Here is a 17,497-nt window from a genome sequence, read left to right on the forward strand (position 1 = left end):
TGAGGTGGAGGAGATGGCCCTGTAGGACTGGGCAATAACAGCAAATGCATCGCAGGGTGCATGAAGGAGAGACAAACTTTAACAGAAGCGAAAATATAAAGCCTGGAAAGCGCGCGCGCACACGAACAAGCAGAAGACACCGCATCGCTACACACGTCCAGCTCGTCAGATCCTCGATGCTGCGCATGTGCCTCAGCGTGGGTGCGGGTGTGTATTCTCTCTGTGTGCGGATGTGCCTCAGCGTGTATACTCACTCACGTTGCCTTTTCTCACCCTTCTCCCTCCTCACTGTTCAACCTTTGCCTCGTCCGCCCTTCGTCATCCACACATGCTGCGTAGGCGACGCTGCGAAAATGAAGCGACGAGTCAGCGACATTCCGCCGCACTCTCCTACCCTCCCTCCCACATACATGCACACACACTCTCTCTCCCTCTCTGCGACACCCTCTGTCTTCTCCTTTCGGCCTTCGACGCTGTCCCATCATAAACACCCACACACCATACGCATGTGCTCCAACAACACGTAAACAATGACGTGTAAACACACATAATATTCATCATGCACCGCACCGACGCTGGCAGTGGCCACACGCAGTACCACAACTCTCCCGCTTCCCTCCACCTCTCTCTTTACCCCCCCCCCTCTCCGCGTCACTTCTTCAGTCTGCGCATGTGCACTGGCACGCATATCCACAAGCGTCTCGCTCTCTACCCCTTCTCCTACCCCACCACCATCACCACCTCCTCCCCCAACCCCTTCTGCCACACAAGCCGCCGCAAGTCTCGCTCTTATCGAAGCTCAAGACACCCGTAGAACTGTGTTCTTTGTTTGCCTTGGCGTTTTGTGTCTGTGGGTATGTAGCGAGAAAAGAGCGCGGGTGAAACGATACACGCGTGCACACGCACACATAAAGACTCTCTATGTGTGTCTCTCCCCCTCGTTCCGCGTTCTGTGTTCTTGTTTGAGTCTCACCCACCCAACCCAACCCAACCCTTCCTCCGCTTCATCTCAGCTCCACCTCCTGCCCTTCATCATTTCTCTCTGCACATTCGCTTTCCTCTTTCTCGTTATTCATCTGTTCATTCGGTCACTGTCACTCGATCAGTGTAAGCCGGTGTCCCCCTCCCTCCTCTTCCCCTCCCCTCTCTCTCTCGTGTTTGGTGTTGTTGTTGTTCTCTTTGAAGGCCGACAGGGTCAAGCACGATTACCCTCGCGTGTCAGTCGGCCTGCCACCTCTGTACGTCCATCCAGTAGTGTGTGGGTGTGTAAGCAGCAGTATCAGCAGCTGAAGCAGCTAATCATACGCGCACATACGTACGCTCCCCAACAATCCCTTTTCTCTTTTCTCTCTGCACTCCTGCCCTTTCCTTTGCGCCTTGTCACTCGCTTGCTGGTCCTCCAGCTTGTGTGCTCCCTCTCTCTCTCCCTAGTCGATCACGCCTCGTCAGTAGCTGTCTAGCCATTGGCCCGCGTCCCTCCTCCCCTCTCCCCAAGTCTTGCTGTAGCGTCCGTGTAGCTCGTTTTGTTCGTGTGAGTCGCTTTCCTCCTCCTCCCCCTCCCCCCCTTTTAGGCCTTCCAGCCGAGGTCTTCGTTAGCGTTTCCACACAGGAACACAAATACCGCATTGTTGTACCTCCTCTCCTGAGCAAGGAGGCGTTGAGTGTGTCTAGCGGTGTATCGCGTCGTGTTGACTCGTGTGCCTGTGCGCCTGTGCGTACTTCTCCTTTGATTGATCTCTTGGCTGTTTGAGGAGGGTATACACACACACACGCCAGCTAAGAGGGCGCTGATCCACGCGCACAACCGCACCACCAGGCACTCGCGCTGTGCTTCCTTTGCACCCTCGCATTTATTTCATCTCTCTTTTTCGCCCAGGTGCTCTGCGCGTTGCGTTTATTTTTTTTTTTCCTCTTACGCCGTTGCCACCTGTTGCGTGTCCGCGAGCGTAATTGCCCCCCCCCCTCCTCTGGGCTTCTCCTTTTCCTCTCTCTCTCTCTCTCGTCGCGTTGACTCGTGTGCCTGTGCGCCTGTGCGTGTGTGTACCCTCCAGTAGCGTCTCGGCCACCACCCCTGCCTCCGACCGACTGTTGCCGGTGGTTGCCATTTTTCCCCCCCCCCCCTCTTCCACGCACTTCACGGGATTGACCGCCACCGCCACCGCAACACCGGCTGGGATGCGTCATGTCCGCGAACGCGGTACAGCCTCGGATGACGCAGAGATTGCCACCAGTCACTTTGCTCATCCGCCCTCAAAGATGAAAGATATCGCTGACCTCAACAGCATCTCGGTCGGCGGCGGTGGAAGCGGGGATGAGAAAAGACCAACCGCCATTGCCAATGGCAAGTCAGGTTGCTCGCGCCGCCACGTTGAGGTCATCTTCCACCCGGAGCTGCGCCACACGAAGGAGGTGATTCGGCGCCCAGAGTGGGTGCGCCGCGCTGGTGAATGTGTCGCCCATCGCGGTACCCTCAGCACTGTCGCGCTCTTCGGTATTATGTTCGCCAACTGCGTTGGCGGTGGTTACGGCTTTGAGGATGGCATTGGGTCAGCGGGCCCCCTCATCACGCTTGTTGTGTGTAGTGTCTTGCCGTGGATGTGGGCCTTTCCTACCGGATTGGCTGTTGCTGAGCTGTCCACGGCTGTACCGAGCAACTCGGGGGTGCTGATGTGGACAAACGCGGCGTTCCCGCCCTTCATGTCATTCCTGTGCATTCTGGCAACCATCTTCATCACATTCATTGGCAATGCCACGTACCCGAACCTCACAGCCGAGTACGCGCAGCAGCTGGGAAGCCTCAAGGTCGCCCCGGTGGCGGGTGTGAAGGTGGGCGTGGTGGTGCTCTGCTGCATCCTCAACTGCGTTGGCGTCGAGATCGTCGGCAACTCCTCCATCGTTCTCTGCTGCATCACCATTTTGCCCTTCACGCTGCTGACCCTCATCCAACTCTTCTCCAGGGGCTTCAACAAGGCGGTGCTGCATGTGGATGTGAAGAGCGTGAGATGGGCAGACTTCTTCTCCATCATTAGCTGGAACTACGCCAACATTGAAAACGCTGGCGCGGTCGTCGAGGAAGTTGCCAACCCACGCAAGGCCTTTCCAAAGGCAATGGTGTTGCTTATGCTGAGCACGTACGCCGGCTACGTTATGCCGATGCTCGCTGGCGTGAGCGCCATGGGTGTTGCTCAGGACTACTCACAGTGGCAGGCGGGGCACTGGCCTGAGGTGGCGAAGGTGATAGCCGGTGACTGGCTCAAGTACATGTTGTTCGCCGGCGCCCTGCTCAGCGGCGTCGGCTTCACCCTGACCAGCATGTGCTGCACGAGCCGGCTGCTGGCTGGCATGGGCACCATGCAGATGTTCCCTAAAAAAATGTCGAGGGTGATCGGCTACTACCACCCACGCCTCGGTACCCCTATCCCGGCCATCCTCATCAACTCTGCCGTCACCCTCATCTTCAGCGTGGGCATGGACTTCACCAGCGTCGTATCGCTGTGTCAGTCCATCTACTGCCTCCGCATGCTGCTCATCTACGCGTCGCTCATCAAGTTGCGCGTTGACTATCCAAACCTGCCACGACCCTACGCGCTGCCCTTCAATACATGGCAGACGGCACTGGTACTTTTGCCTGCAGCGCTCTTCTCGCTGATGGCCTCGATCGTGTCTGCTATGACCTCCCTCGGCATCGGCGTGGCGCTTGTCAGCTTCATCGTCATTGGCAGCGGAGTGTCGTGGCTGTACTGCCGCATCTTTGCCCCCAACGGCTTTCAAGGCGTCATTGTGCAGTGCGAAGTGTCCTCAGGTGACGACGCGGAGGTCGGCGCGGCCGACGGCGCCAACGACGGCTCGCTGAGCGAGGGCATCTTCTACGCGGATGACGAGCGCAACGGCGGCACACCAGTTGACGACCTTCTGCTCGGTATTCTGCCGTTGCCTCTGGCTACACCCAGGGCAGCCGCATCGTCCACTTTGCTGCGAGGCAACGAAGGAGGTCCCAGGCAGTCGCGTGTGCAGCGTGGAACGTGCCATCTCGACGCTGTCGGTAATCGCGCTGGGGAAGAGATGATTGGCGTCGAGTACGCAGTGCAGGATAGCGCCAGCACGGACATCTTGTTTCTGAACAACAGTGCCGCAGAGCATGCACTGGGGAGCGGCACCACCGGCTGCCCGCCAGCCTGCAGCCCCCCTACCTACGAGGTCCCTCACGGGGCTGAGACGACCATGCGTTATCGCCGCTGTGCCCGCAGCCTCGGCGCTGGTGCGGCCAACAGCGGCAATCATGGCCCGACTTTGAGTGGCGAGGAAAGCGGCGAAGAGGCCGATATCGCCTCGGTGGAGCGCATCGGTGTCGGCTTCACATTGTCCCCTGCAGGTCTGTCTGCGCAGATGCTGTCAACATCGCCGCCGTCGCAGCTGACGTTAAACCCACAGTAAACTTTCCTCGATGTGCCGGTCGCTGGAAGGCCGCGCAGAAGCCAAGCACCAACGCCAGTCAACGATCGCCGCAGCCTGATGTCGGCAATCGCCGCAAACAGCACGACCAAGAGGCTGCCTCCACTCCCGAGTTCCCTGTAAGTCAGTAGCAGCCCGCGCACACACAGACGCACATGCGGGTGTAGACGGGCGGGTGGGTCGATTCCTTCCCAGCTCCGTTCTTATTCCCCTCTACTTCCCCAAATACACGCACGCACACATATCAGCAACGGTAGATAAACTCGCATACAGGGCTCTTTTCTCTCTCTCTCTCTCATCTGTTGAGCCCCCACCCACCTATCCACGCACACGCGCGCGCACGTGGTGCTGCACGGAAGTCTCCTTCACTGTCCTCGGGGGTAGGGCTCCTCTCATCCACACTCCTGTTACCAACTCCCTCCCCTCCCCTCCATTAGTGCTCTTGGCTTTGGCGTTGTCACCCTTTCTCCCTCTCCCTTGCTGCTCTGCCAGTCTTCTCTCGCTGGGTTGTTCGGCACTGCTTGGGCACATTTAGAACTCAGTGCATGAAGTACGCAAGCCCACAAAGACGCACACGCGAGCAGCGACGCAGACTCACATGCGCAGGTCGCATTGGCGTGAGTAAGTGCAGCAGGAAAGTGAGTGCGCGAGGAGCTAATGGTGTCGACGAGAGAAGCGGAAAGGGTAGTGGATGGCGCACGGAGGTAGAGAAACACACAGACTCCATCGAGCCTAGGCTTGTACGTGCACTTATGTGGCTGTCTATGCGACTTCACCTCCGCACCGCTCCTACACACACACAGCCCACACACACATGCATACATAAGGCATCGCAGGCTTGTTCGCGGCAGCTTCCCTAACAGTCATTAGCTGCAAGCAAGGGAAAAGCAAGAAACGAAATAAAACTGAGCGGCAGCATCGTCTGCAGTGGCGATGAGAGAAGAGCGAGGGGTTGGCGAAGTGCATCGGGGGGAGGGGGCGGCCGCCTGCACGCGACTGCACTTCCTCTCAGCAAGCAGATGTAATACGTGGGACTCGGTAGGTGCTTAATTGATGTGTGCTGGCCCCATCATCGTAGATCATCGAGCGTGTAAAAATGCTTTCAGGTGGCGAAACAATTGAGAACCAAGCGAGTGATTTGCATCGACAAATTTCGAAATAAAGTGGGGGAAGGACGCGCAATGCTGCTAGCCCGGCTCCGTTCTCCCGCCCCCCTTTCCCTCATCCACTCTCTTCGACACACCGTGACATTCGCTCTCTCCTCACTCACGCGTCGCCTTTCTCCTGCCTCAAGCAGCAGCAATACACACACACGCATTAGTGCACCACCATACCCTCTGTACGGCAGGGATGCCCACTCCACCTTCACCAGGTGTTGCCTACACGCACATGGCTTGACATTCTCCCTCACCCCTGCACAATGATGTCGGGCTTTTATCGCCCGTATCTCTCTCTTTCCGCCTTGTCTTTTCAGTTGACCCTTGCCCTGCTCTCCTCCTCCCCCTACTCCCACGGGCGGGCGAGCACGCGGCACGGCGCACCACTGTGAGTCCGAGGGCACATGATGGATAGGCACTGAGTCACACAGGCCTGCAGCAGTCGCACAGCTCGCCACTGTCCACCAGTAGCTTCAGCTATGATAACCCCTCCCCATCAGCAACAACGATGAGTACAGTAAGACGCGACCAGCAGCCTTCCACCAAGCCACCACTTCATCCCCAGCGGTAAGGCGAGCTCCGGCGCGGCGAGGTCGGCAGCGGCCCCACCGATAGCACTGAGCTTTCAAAGCGCCGGCATTGACCCGTATGCTGTGAACGATACCTCGAGTCTACAAGGCATAGCCAGCGGTAGTGCGAGCGATGGCAGCAGTCCGAGGAGTGACGCACCTGAGAATAAAACTGAGCGCCCGCAGCTCCAGCACTTTACGTACTTCACGTCAGCTCCCCACACAGTGAGGTGCTGACGGGAACGGTGACCACGAGAGCACGGCACTATAGAACAAGCGGCACCCTATGGCTTCGAGAAATACAGCCGGAACCTAGCCTCAACCACATGACTCTGCACAACTCTCCCAGTGCGCCTTAGGCAGCCGCCACCACGCTCACCCTCGCCCGAGGATACTGCTGCCGAAGATGGTGCCGGCGCCAGTGGTCTTTCCACAAGGGGTCTCCTTCACACTCCATTCGATGGCAATGGGCCACAGCATCAACGGCGCAGCTGCAGGACAAAACCCATGTCACCGCCGCCTCCCATGGTGCCGGAAACCTCCGCTGCGGCAGCGGCGGCCCATGAGTACACTCCACCATCAGCCCTATAATCATTCGAGCCATCACAATCGCTGCCTACGGCAGGTGCAGTCGCTGAACACTAGTAGCAGCAGCGGTGGTTGTACCGGTCGAGGCGGCACCGCAGGCGAGCAGGCGCAGTAGCTGCTCTCGTCCCTTGCTCACTCGCCACCCACCGTAGCCGTGTCGTTGTCCGCGTGAGGGTGTCGTGCAACAGCAGCAGTGGCAACTCACCACAGACTCCTTTTTCGGTTTTCTGTCGCTGTGCCAAGTCTCTCTGCCTCCATCAACCTCCCTCGGCGCAACCATCTCGATGTCTTGCCCGCTCTGGCCATTTGCACTTGAGTGTTGTCTCTTGTCAGCTCTCCTCCTCCCCCTCTCACCCCGTGCGCACACGTTTAACTCTTCCTCTACCTCTGCCATCTCCTTGACAGTCGCAAGGCTCGCTTTTCTGCGCGAGCTCATCGTGTTTGGAAGCCGCTCACACCCTGCCATGCCCCTCATCCGCCTCGCATTGGAGGCAGAACCTCTGACTACCACTTGGTGAGTACAACTACCGAGCCAAAAGCCACAACGAACCGCCAAACGCCCGGATGTGCTCCCCGGAGATTCATGGGTGTGACTGTGCGTGCGTGCACAGCCGCTCCTTCTCCAGTGGGGAGTAGGGGGGGGGTATATGTCTGTGTATATAGCTGCCCGCCCTCTCTAACCCCTCCTGTCACCGCATTCTCTCCTTCCTCCCTTCCCCGCACCCCTTTCCTCATTTCCGCGGAGAAACCCCCGACAAATATTCTGTCGGTGGTGTGTGTGTGTGTGTGTCTGCATCTCCCTACCTTCATAACTGAACGCCCTCCTGCCATTTCGCTTGTTTCTTCTCTTTCTGTGGGCGCTTTATCCCATCCCTCTCCTCGACACACACACACACACACACACACACACGCCTCCGCCATCCACTCACTCAGCCCATCGTCATCATCGCACAGCGCCCTAATTCGCCAGCCGCGTTGTTGTTGTGCGTCGCCGTTCCTCTTGTCTTTTGTGTCTTGTAGCCCCCCTCTCCCACTCCCCCTCCCTCTCTCCCTCCTACTCCTTCCTCAGGAGTTAGTCGAAAAGCCTCGCTGGCAAGTGCGGTGGGTCACTTACACACGGTAGCGGACATGCACCACAATGGTAGCAGCGACGCCGCAGAAGAGGGCAACGACCACCTGAGCCCCGCCTCCATCAGCTCGGTGGTCGTCTCCTCCCCCTCTATCCCTCTGTCACCGCTTCCGATGACGCCGACGGAGCCAAACACAACAGTGGCAGCAGAGCAGGAGCGGCAGCTGCTCTACTCGTGCCTCCCACCCACCCCACCGCTTGGCCACCTGGCGCGTGCAGTGGATGAAACCGACGGATCGTCCTCTGCGACCGGTGCGAGCGCCGCGCGGCGGTGCTTCCACACCCCACCGCTCAAGGAAATGGGGCAAGACAAAGTCGCTAAGGGCTTCCACCGCGCCCTGCCGACAACGCCGCAGTCCAAGTCGGCCGCCGAGCCAACGATGAATGGCGCAGACGATCACACGAGCTCCGCCACAACACCACGGCGTGGAAAAAGCGACACGGTGCTGCCGACAACTGACAGGAATCGAGAGGCGCCCTATTACCTCAGCAGCGACTCAAGCAACGAAGATGGCAACCACAACGTCGGCCGTCCTCGTAGGGACGAGGGCAGCAGCAACAACGATCTCAACTACACCCCTACGGCACGGCTCACGGTCGAGGAGGAGCAAGCGGCGCGTCTGTGCGCGTACAACGAGATGGTCGCCGGCAGTGGTGCCGGTGACGAGGGGGAGGGTGCCGATGGGGTTGTCGCCGCAAACAGTCGCGACTTCATCTCGGACACGGTGCATACAATACTCCCCACTGCCATTACGCGTTGGTTCTCGCTCTCTGCTAACGCGGTGGCGCAGACTTCGTCGAGCATGGTGCCCAACAGCGTGAAGAGCGCCACGAGCACGGTGGCACACACGATTGGTACGGGTGCCCAGCATATCGGGGACGCAATCGACACGCTGCCTGACTTGATGGTGAAGGCGATTCCACCGGCTGTGATGTCCAAGGATGTGAAGCAGCTTCTCTTCACGGATTTCAGTAACACCTTCCGCAGCTTCTTTCACACGAACATTCTGACCATGCCCTTCGTCTTCCGCCAAGCCGGGTTGGTCGGTGGTATCGTACTGCTCTCCTTCGTCGCTGTCACGTCCGAGTACGCGACGGAGGCGTACTTTGGTGCGAAGAATCAGATGAAGAACGCGCACAGGGTTGTCGTGTACGGCGATGTTCCGCTTATGGTGTGGGGCGACTGGTATCCGATGATCAACCTGTTCTACGGCATTACCCACCTTATCGGCTTCATTGCATTCTCGTCGTCGAACGCGGTAGTGCTGCTCGGCGCAATGGGCATGAAGGGCGGTGGTGCGCGCGCGCTGGGTCTCATCATACCCTCCCTCATTGCTCTTCCGCTCGTCCTCATGAAGAACGCACGCAGCCAGCAACCGCTGGCGATCATGTCTAACATACTCGTGCTGAACTCTGTGATTTTGATGTGCATAGACTTCACCTACAAGCCGCAGCCGCCTATCAAGCTATGGGCCAACTCGCCATCCGAGTTCTTCGTCGCACTCGGTGTGACAGTGTACGCCTTCACTGGCATTGGCTCGACGATCTCGGTGGAGCGAGTCATGGCACCGGAGCGCTACCACAAGCTGCTGCGTGCGTCGGTGGCGATTTCGTGGGCGCTTCTCATGGCCTTCGGCCTCAGCGGCTTTCTCTCCTACGGCAACCGCACCTGCTCTGTCATGACGGTGTCGCTACAATCCGGCCCGCTGCGAACGGCGGCAAGCGCGTTGCTCTTTGTCGCATCACTTGCAATCATTCCGCAGAATACATTCCCGCTCTGCGAGTTGTCAGATCGACGAGTGCTAGGGATTACGCAACTCACTCAATACTGGGACCTCAAGCCCAATCTGCTCCGTATTGCATACCTCGTCCTGAGTTCCTTTGCTGCCTTCACCGTACCGTACTATGGACTTATCCTGTCCATATCTGGATCCCTTGGCTGCGGTATTGTCGGCCTCGTCGTGCCCGCCGCGCTGGACTACGTGAGGCGCGAACGCTGGGCGTTGCGGGAGGGCCGCACGCTGCGCTTCTGGGAGTACTTTGTAATTTTTGGTCTTGGCCTCTACGGCTGTGTCGTGGTCGTCATCGGGGTCGTATCCGGCAGCTACCAGCTGTGGAGGAGCATTCAAACAAGCTCCACAGACAGCTGCTAGTAAGGCATACACACTTGCGCGCCTCCACCCACCCCTCTCCGTCGTCCTTCACTCTATTCAGCCTAAGCTGTGAGAGTGCGCCCAGATGTGGGAGCCATCCACACGAACCTGTCTGCGAGAAGGTGACCATAAAAGGAGGTAGGGGATGGGGAGAGGGGGAACTGAACCCTCACCATGCCGTCGGCCTTCTTCCCCCCCCTCCCCCATACACCGGCGCAGCGATACACACTCCATCTCGGCTTTTCTTTCGCCCCTCTTGCTCTGTCGCGTGTGGTGTGACAGTGCCTTGTCGGCGTTGGTCTGTGCTGCGCCTCTTCGTTGGGCGCATGCGTCTGCTGCTCAGCGCGACTGTGACGGGGGGGGGGGGGGGGTCGAGGAGGAGTGTCGGTTCGCGGTGGGTGGTGGGGCCCGTCGCCTCCTTCGTATTTTTTTCAGCCACTTTTTCTGGACGTTTTTCGTCTCTTCATCGGGGCTCGTTGCGCGCTGGCCATGGCACCCCACACTCGACACGCTCCTCAACCAACCACCACCCGCAAGACTGTCACTGTACCTCAGCAGCACATCAATCCATCCGTGCCTGACAACCGTCTTCTCAATTCAACTTCGCCTTTCTCGATGCAACATTCCTTCGTTTCTTCGCCTGTCGCGTGTTGCCCCTCTCCGCCCCCTCCTCCTCCCCCCTCCTCTACTCCGCCTACTCACTTCCAACCAGTTGCCACGGCGGGATGCCCATGGGCCCCGATCGTTTCTCTCTCGCTCTCCTGTTCAATATTCCCGTCAGGTCTGGTGAATGGATAGCCGGAATATGTTCTCCTCAGACTGTCCATTCTCTGTCACTGTGCACCGCTTAAACGCTACACCACCACCCCCGGCCCTGCCACGCGCCTGCCCACTCATCGGAGCACGGCCCCCTGCCTCAAGCTCTACCCACTCACTCCCGCACCACTAGGCAGCGAGGGTCTGGCAGGATGCGTTCGAGTCGCGCTGACCCCCCCCCACGCGGTAGGTGCTTGACGCCCTGTCAGCACTAGGGGTGACTCGGCATTGGCAGGAATTGGGGGTTCCTTAGGGTCCCCTCGTAGAGTGGATGTACTGGATTCTGGGATGCCACGCGCTGAGGGGTGCGCCGCCCTCCCGCGTCATGAGGGCGCTGCTGGGGGAGGAAAGAAAAAGAAAATGAAGAACACACGAAAGCTGATGGCAGTGGGGGAGAGAGGCGTAGTGAATCTCAGCAGTGGGTGCTTTGACTGGTTTCTCCCTCCTCCCCCCCCCCCACTTCGCCAATGACCGCTATGCCTGAGTGCTGCCTCCACGCACCAGCCGTAGGTGACCGGCAGCCATATCCGATGGTTGCGAGGAGGATTTTAGTCTACGGCGCGTTGTTGTGAACAGTACCCTCCCTTCTTTGTGGGTGGTTGCAGTTGCTCCATGTGCTCATCTCTTCTCTCTCGCTGCATCTCTGCCTCTGCTCTTGCCACGCATGGTATTCCTGCCGGCCACTCTCCTGCACTCTGTGTACTCCTATACGAAAGTTACACCGATCTTTCCAATACCCTATCCTTTCTCCTGCACCTCATACCTCATCTGCAACGCCTCCCCAAGCGTATTCGCTTTTACTCCTTGGCTGCCTTTAGCTGCGTTTCAACCCTATCGCTTCCAGCCTCCCGCCACCATAATAGCCACTACCTTCCTAGAAGAGGCGTGCCCTCACCACTTCCTAAAAGCCTCTCTCCTCCTCTCCTTCCTCGGTGCCTCTAGACTCGGTGCCTGTGCAACGACCCACACGCCCCGCACACACATACCTTACACTGCCTGCGTAGACGCGCACTCCCAAGAAGGAGCACGCGAAGCGTACAAGCTGAGTGAAGGGAGGGGGATTAGAACTGCTCGCTCACACACACACACGCCTTCTAAGGCGACCACCACTGCTGCAAGTACAAGTCTGTTGGCCTGCAGCGTGTCCTTTGGTTATTACTACTTGTGGGCAACTGCATTCTACTCGCCAGACCCTCACTCCTTGGATCACTGAATTTGCCCCACCCCACCCCTCAGTGTCTCGCTCTTCCGGTGAGTGTGCGCGCTGAGCCGCCGCTTGTTGTTCACATTTTCACCTGCGTTTTTTTTTTTTGTATTACAGCAGTTTCGTGTGTGTGTGGGTCTGTCTGTCTGTCTGGTGATATTGTTTCGCTCTAGTTGTCTCCTATGTAAGGCCTGCCCTGTCGTACCCCCTTCAGCGCACGTCCCTTCCCCTCCACTTCCCCTCACCCCTCCTCTCTCTCTCTCTCTCTGTGTAGCCCCACTGCCGCTCCTTCATCGCATCCGCCATTTCCACTCGCGGTTTACATTGCGGCTGCGATTGCGCGCAGACACGCCCGATACATTTTCGCACGCTTCGCTCGCGCATGTGGGGGTGAAGAAAGTGAAGTGGCAGAAAAAGGGCGTAGCCTCAGCGGTGCCAGGCCATCATTGCTGCTCGCCTAAGGAAGGCACACATCACATCACATCACACGGGCAAGACTTACGACCAAGTCCGGGGGCCGGCGCACACCTCACTCGCGCGTCTCGCTCTTTGTTCTCTCTTTCTCGCTTGTCGTCCTGTACGCCCGCACCCCTTGCAGCACGCGAGCACACTCACGCGAGCCTGCCTGTGTGTGTGTGTGTGTGTGTGTGGTGCGTATAAGGCAGACTCGGCGTGCGCTTACTCATTTTTTGTGTGATTTTATTTCCTCGTTGCGCTGTTTGCTTCCTTTGTCGACGTCTTCGCCATTTCGGTACCCCTTCGTATGTGGAGGCGTGTGGTGTCTCGGTCCATCTCCCACCCACCCCCTCTTGCGTGTGAGCGCTTTTCGGCGCTGCTAAACTCTGTCGAAAGAGCTTCGCCCTTCACTCTAGGTTTATTTGCATTTTTGTTTTATCTCTGTGAGCGTGTGTTCTGGGTGTGTGTGTGTGCTTGCTGCTGCACTTACCCCTCCCTCCCCTTTTGCTTTTTTCTCTTCAAGTTGGCCTCTCCCTCTGTGATCTCTCCCTCTCTCCCTCCCTTCCCCTCTCTCTTCTTGCCTGGTCGTTCGTCTCGCCGTTGTCCCGGTCTTGTTGTTGTGTGTGCGCGTCTGTCATTCTTTTTTTTTCCGGCGTCGCTGCTGCGAGAATTGGGAAGGGCGCTGACACAAAACTGCTTCCTCGCCCACTCGCTTCTTCGTGCTCTCTCTCTCTCTCCGTGCGGTGTTGGTGGGGGTGTTGCCCTCCCTCACCGCCTCTCCTTTCTCGTATCCATCCTCAAAGCTCTGCGTCCTCTTTGGTGTTGTTTCGTGTCTATGTCGTTTCATTACTGCTTTATCCCCCCCTCCCTCCCTCCCTCCTCTCCACACACACTGGCCGCCATTTCCCTCAAGGCACGCCTGACGTGTCGTTAGCCTACCGTCTTGTGCGCGTGTGCCGACACTCGTGCACGGCAGCGTGTCAGTGTACCAACGGGTAGCACTGGCACGCCTCCCCCTCCCTATTGTGAACCCTCACGTACTTCATCATTCTGAGCTCTGTTGCAGTCACAGCTGACCACCTTCCCACCCCTCTTGAGCACACCCTGAAGGGAAGAGGATACACAAGTCACTTTCACTGTCGACCTTCGACGCCGTTGTTGAGTACTTGTCCGCCGATGAGAAGCGCTCTAGTCACCACGTCAGCGCTAACGCCAGCTTCCACCACCGCCCACCGCAGCAGCAGCCGTCTCTTCAAATCATGTCTGAGCGGACACGAGACACCGCCCTCGAGGCCGTTGAGCCGTTCAACTGCATCGAGTGCAAGCCCAACACCTCTAAGACGGAAGAGTCACCGAAGTCGCCGACGCCGCTGCTGTGTGACGTGAACAATGTGGTGACAGATGCGCTGAGGCTGCGCAATAGCAGCGATGAGCTGGACGGCTATTGCAGCTCCTGTGAAGGATCCCTGCCAGACAACAGCGTCAGCAGCAGTAGTGAACCGACCTCTAGAACGGCGTTGCCCACAAGCGTTGCGGCGGCTCTGCACAGGAACAGCTCTCGCCAGTCCCACCACCGCCGCTGCCGCTATCGCGGTCGTGGATCGCCGATAAGAAGCGCTGCCCGCGATGAGGAACGACAACGTCTGGTGGCCATAAGCCTCGCTGAGCGGATGGAGAGGGCGGAGACGAAAGGGAAACTTGTGCAGTCGACAGACTCTGCTACCACGACCACGTCATCACCTGTCGAGGAAGCGTCGGCAGTATCTGAGATGGAGGAAATAGCTCGCGAAAGCGCCTTCAATGAGATTCCCATGGCCTATCCAAAGTCGATCGCCGCGGCCACAGGTAGGAAGACGTCGCTGACAATGATGTCAGTGACACTGGGCGTCGGGAACCGTACTCCCAAGACCGCCAAGCGAAGCAACAGCAACAGCCCCCACACCATTCCGCGGAGTGCAGTGGGTGACATGAATGATACGATGCTGCTGCAGATACCCACGCCGATCTTGGTGCAAGACGAAGAAGGCGAGTCCACCAGGTTGCTGCACTCCTCTACAGTGTCACAACCACCCCCGTCGTCCAGAGGCAACAGTAACGCTGTAGAGGCGTCGATAGAGAGCGCTGTAGCGGAAAGGTTCAGTGTAGAGACGTCGCCCACCGAGATGCCACGCCCCCGCGCACCTTCTCCCACTGGTACGCTAAGCCTGGCGGGCAGTGCGCTCACCACCAGCAATGGCAACAACACCGGAGGCGACAGCGGCACCCTTGGCATGGGAAGCGCGCTGCGTATAAAATCAGGCGGTACGGCGGTTCTTCCCCTCGTCGTCGAGCCATCACGTGTTGCGCCCGCTGCAGCGGGTCTGATGAAGAGCAACATGGTTAATGTCGACCAGGGGTCTGTTACGCACACCACCGCCTCCGACCCAGTGCAGGGAACTTTTCAAGACCCCTCTGCAGAGCCGCAGCTCGATAAGAAGCAGTTCATCGCATCAGTAGATAAGACCGCGACAGGCACCACAGGCGTTGCCGTACAGGGCACACACATGCCCGGCGTCGCCACGTTGAAGTCAACGAAAGTGGCAGTCCTGGCACACAATGTAGCTGCCGCCACCTCTGCCAAGCACCTGCAGTCCCCCTTGGGTTCCCCTACCCATGTCGATCTTTCCAGCTCATCATCAGTTGGCGGTCACCACCTCTCCGTAACGGAGGGAAACGCCTTCCTGAAGCAGTCCGGCTCTCGCCGCGAGGAGGCCTTCTACAACATGATTCAGCCCTATCAAGAAGCGCTTGTGCGGGAAGCCGTACGACAGGCGCCGCACACAGTCGAGCATTGGAACCACAACAACGCCGGTACGCAGTGCGCAGGCGTTCAAGAAGGCGCGGCCTCCACCTTCTCCTCTTCCCCCTCTAAAGCGCGGCACCACTCGCCGCCGCACACCAGCGCCGGTCGCCGGCAGAGCGATGACAACGGCGACGGCGTCTTGGCCGACCCGGACGATGTGGCTGCCATGTACGAGGCCCGGTGGGAGGCCTACCAGCAGTACGAGGCGGAAGACATGTCCAACTTGTGCATTCTCGCCTCGGAGCAGCTGTCGGAGAGAAATATGGGGCGTGAACACCGTCGCAGTGGCGGAAGCAACAAGTGTGCGGGGCCGCTCCACTGCGGCTCATCATCGCCAGTGTCGCCGCACCAGGTGGACAAGGATCTCATCGAGTTAGCTGCCCGGCTGTGGTGGACGGTGCGCTTCCGTCACTTCTACCGCACTTCAGCGCCTGCCTACGAGGTGCAGCGGCAGGCAGCTGAGGCAGCAGGTCTGTTGCAACCTTCACCGTCGGCCTGTTCACCCGCAGTCATCACCCCGATTAGCGATGAAGCAGCCATCGCTAACTCGCGGTGCTCCGCGCCAGCGTCGCCGACAGACCCATCCGTGATGAAGCAGGGAAAAGCTGAGCACAGAGAGGAGACTGCGGCAGTCGGGGTGACGGCACCGCCCACCCAGACCCCAAGCGTGAGCGGTACCGCCACGCCATGCATGGTCGGCTCCTTTGCCGCCTCGCTCTTGGAAGGAGTCGCCACCCGCGACAGCGCTGTGGAGTTGCAGTATGCGGCCCAGAAGCACCGCGCATTGCAGCTGCTCGCTTCCTTCGTGCCACGCTATCACGGCACGCACCGCCTCTTTATGCGCGATGTGCTTCGCTGCGAGCGAAAGGGGAGAGCCACAGTGGCGTCGGTCGCGCTGCAGAGAGAAGCGGGTCAGTGGCCACAGAGGGGGGGGCAGCAAATCGTAGTGGATGCCGACAACGACGACGACGATGACAACAGTGGCAGCGACAAGAAGGTCTGCATGATCATGCTGGAGTACGTGTGCTACCGTTTCCGTCACCCGTGCGTCATGGACATCAAGATGGGCAGTCGCCAGTACGGCCTGCACCCCTCCGCAGAGAAGAAGCGGAGCAAGGACCGCAAGGCAAAGTTGTCCACGTCGGCGCGGTACGGCATCCGCCTTGCTGGGTACCGCCTGTGGAAGGCAGAGGAGGGCCAGTATAGCTTCCGCGGCAAACTCCAGTGCCGCTCTCTCAGCTTCAACGAGGTGAAGAGCGAGTTGTCGACCTTTCTGTTTCACAGTCACGAGATGAAGCGAGTGTTCTGCCGGCAGCTGCAGAGGTTACGTGTCGCCTTCAGTCAGCAGACCGTCTTCCGCTTCTACACCTCCTCATTACTCTTCGTGTACGATGCCGAAGACCCACTGACGACGGCGCGGGTGACGATGGTGGACTTTGCCTACACGTATGAGTCGAGGGAGCTGCTTCAGGGCGGCGATCCTGATGCCCACTATGCCTACGATTTCCGATACTTGAAGGCGATTGACACCCTCCTCTCCCTGCTGGCGTAGACCAACACACGCACGCAGTCGCGGTGGCACACGCTTGGGATCTCCAGTGCGTGATTTAATCTGCTCTCTCCAAAGGAACACACAAACAGCGAAAAGAAAACGGCAACATTGAGGTGGGCTCCTCTGTGTCTTCTTGTTTATGGGGACATGTTGTGGTGCACACGGCCAACAAGGGCAAAAGACACACTCGTTGAGGCACTGGTGCCGCTCTCTCCCCCTCCCCGATGGGGCGCTTTGCCGAGGTGCGACAGGGGAGGAGGCAGCGGTAAAGCGAGGCTTCTTTTCTCATCTCCGAGCCATTAATGCTCGTCCTCCGGACGCGGGGGTGGGTGGGTAGAGCTTGAGGCAGGGGGCCGTGCTCCGATGAGTGGGCAGGCGCGTGGCCGAGCCGGGGGGTGGTGTAGCGTTTAAGTGGTGCACAGTGACAGAGTATGGACAGGCTGAAGAAAAGGATGGCGATTTGCCTCTTTATCGTTTGTTCTCAGTAAGCCAGTGAAGAGACGGGGTGGGTGGGCGCATACCATGTCCCCCCCCCAACTGCGATGCGTTTGCGCCTTGCTCATTCTGCTTTCTCTCCAC

The 17,497-nt window shown here is 58.8% G+C and overlaps 3 protein-coding genes across 3 annotated transcripts; all 3 read left to right on the top strand.

Moving 5' to 3' along the window:
* Positions 1 to 2,175: 2,175 nt before the first annotated feature.
* Positions 2,176 to 4,434, top strand: AAT21 (putative amino acid permease; the record flags this gene model as incomplete). Its single annotated transcript, XM_001563274.1, has 1 exon — positions 2,176 to 4,434. The coding sequence occupies one exon, from the start codon at positions 2,176 to 2,178 to the stop codon at positions 4,432 to 4,434; it is 2,259 nt and encodes a 752-aa protein (XP_001563324.1).
* Positions 4,435 to 7,894: 3,460 nt separating this feature from the next.
* On the top strand, positions 7,895 to 10,048 carry LBRM_14_0330 (hypothetical protein, unknown function; the record flags this gene model as incomplete). The annotated part of the gene is made up of 1 exon (XM_001563275.1): positions 7,895 to 10,048. One exon carries the CDS (start codon positions 7,895 to 7,897, stop codon positions 10,046 to 10,048), a length of 2,154 nt encoding a protein of 717 aa, XP_001563325.1.
* Positions 10,049 to 13,783: 3,735 nt separating this feature from the next.
* On the top strand, positions 13,784 to 16,918 carry LBRM_14_0340 (putative inositol polyphosphate kinase-like protein; the record flags this gene model as incomplete). Its single annotated transcript, XM_001563276.1, has 1 exon — positions 13,784 to 16,918. The coding sequence occupies one exon, from the start codon at positions 13,784 to 13,786 to the stop codon at positions 16,916 to 16,918; it is 3,135 nt and encodes a 1,044-aa protein (XP_001563326.1).
* Positions 16,919 to 17,497: the final 579 nt, after the last annotated feature.

Source organism: Leishmania braziliensis, chromosome 14 (assembly GCF_000002845.2).
Source record: "Leishmania braziliensis MHOM/BR/75/M2904 complete genome, chromosome 14".
Taxonomy (NCBI): domain Eukaryota; phylum Euglenozoa; class Kinetoplastea; order Trypanosomatida; family Trypanosomatidae; genus Leishmania; species Leishmania braziliensis.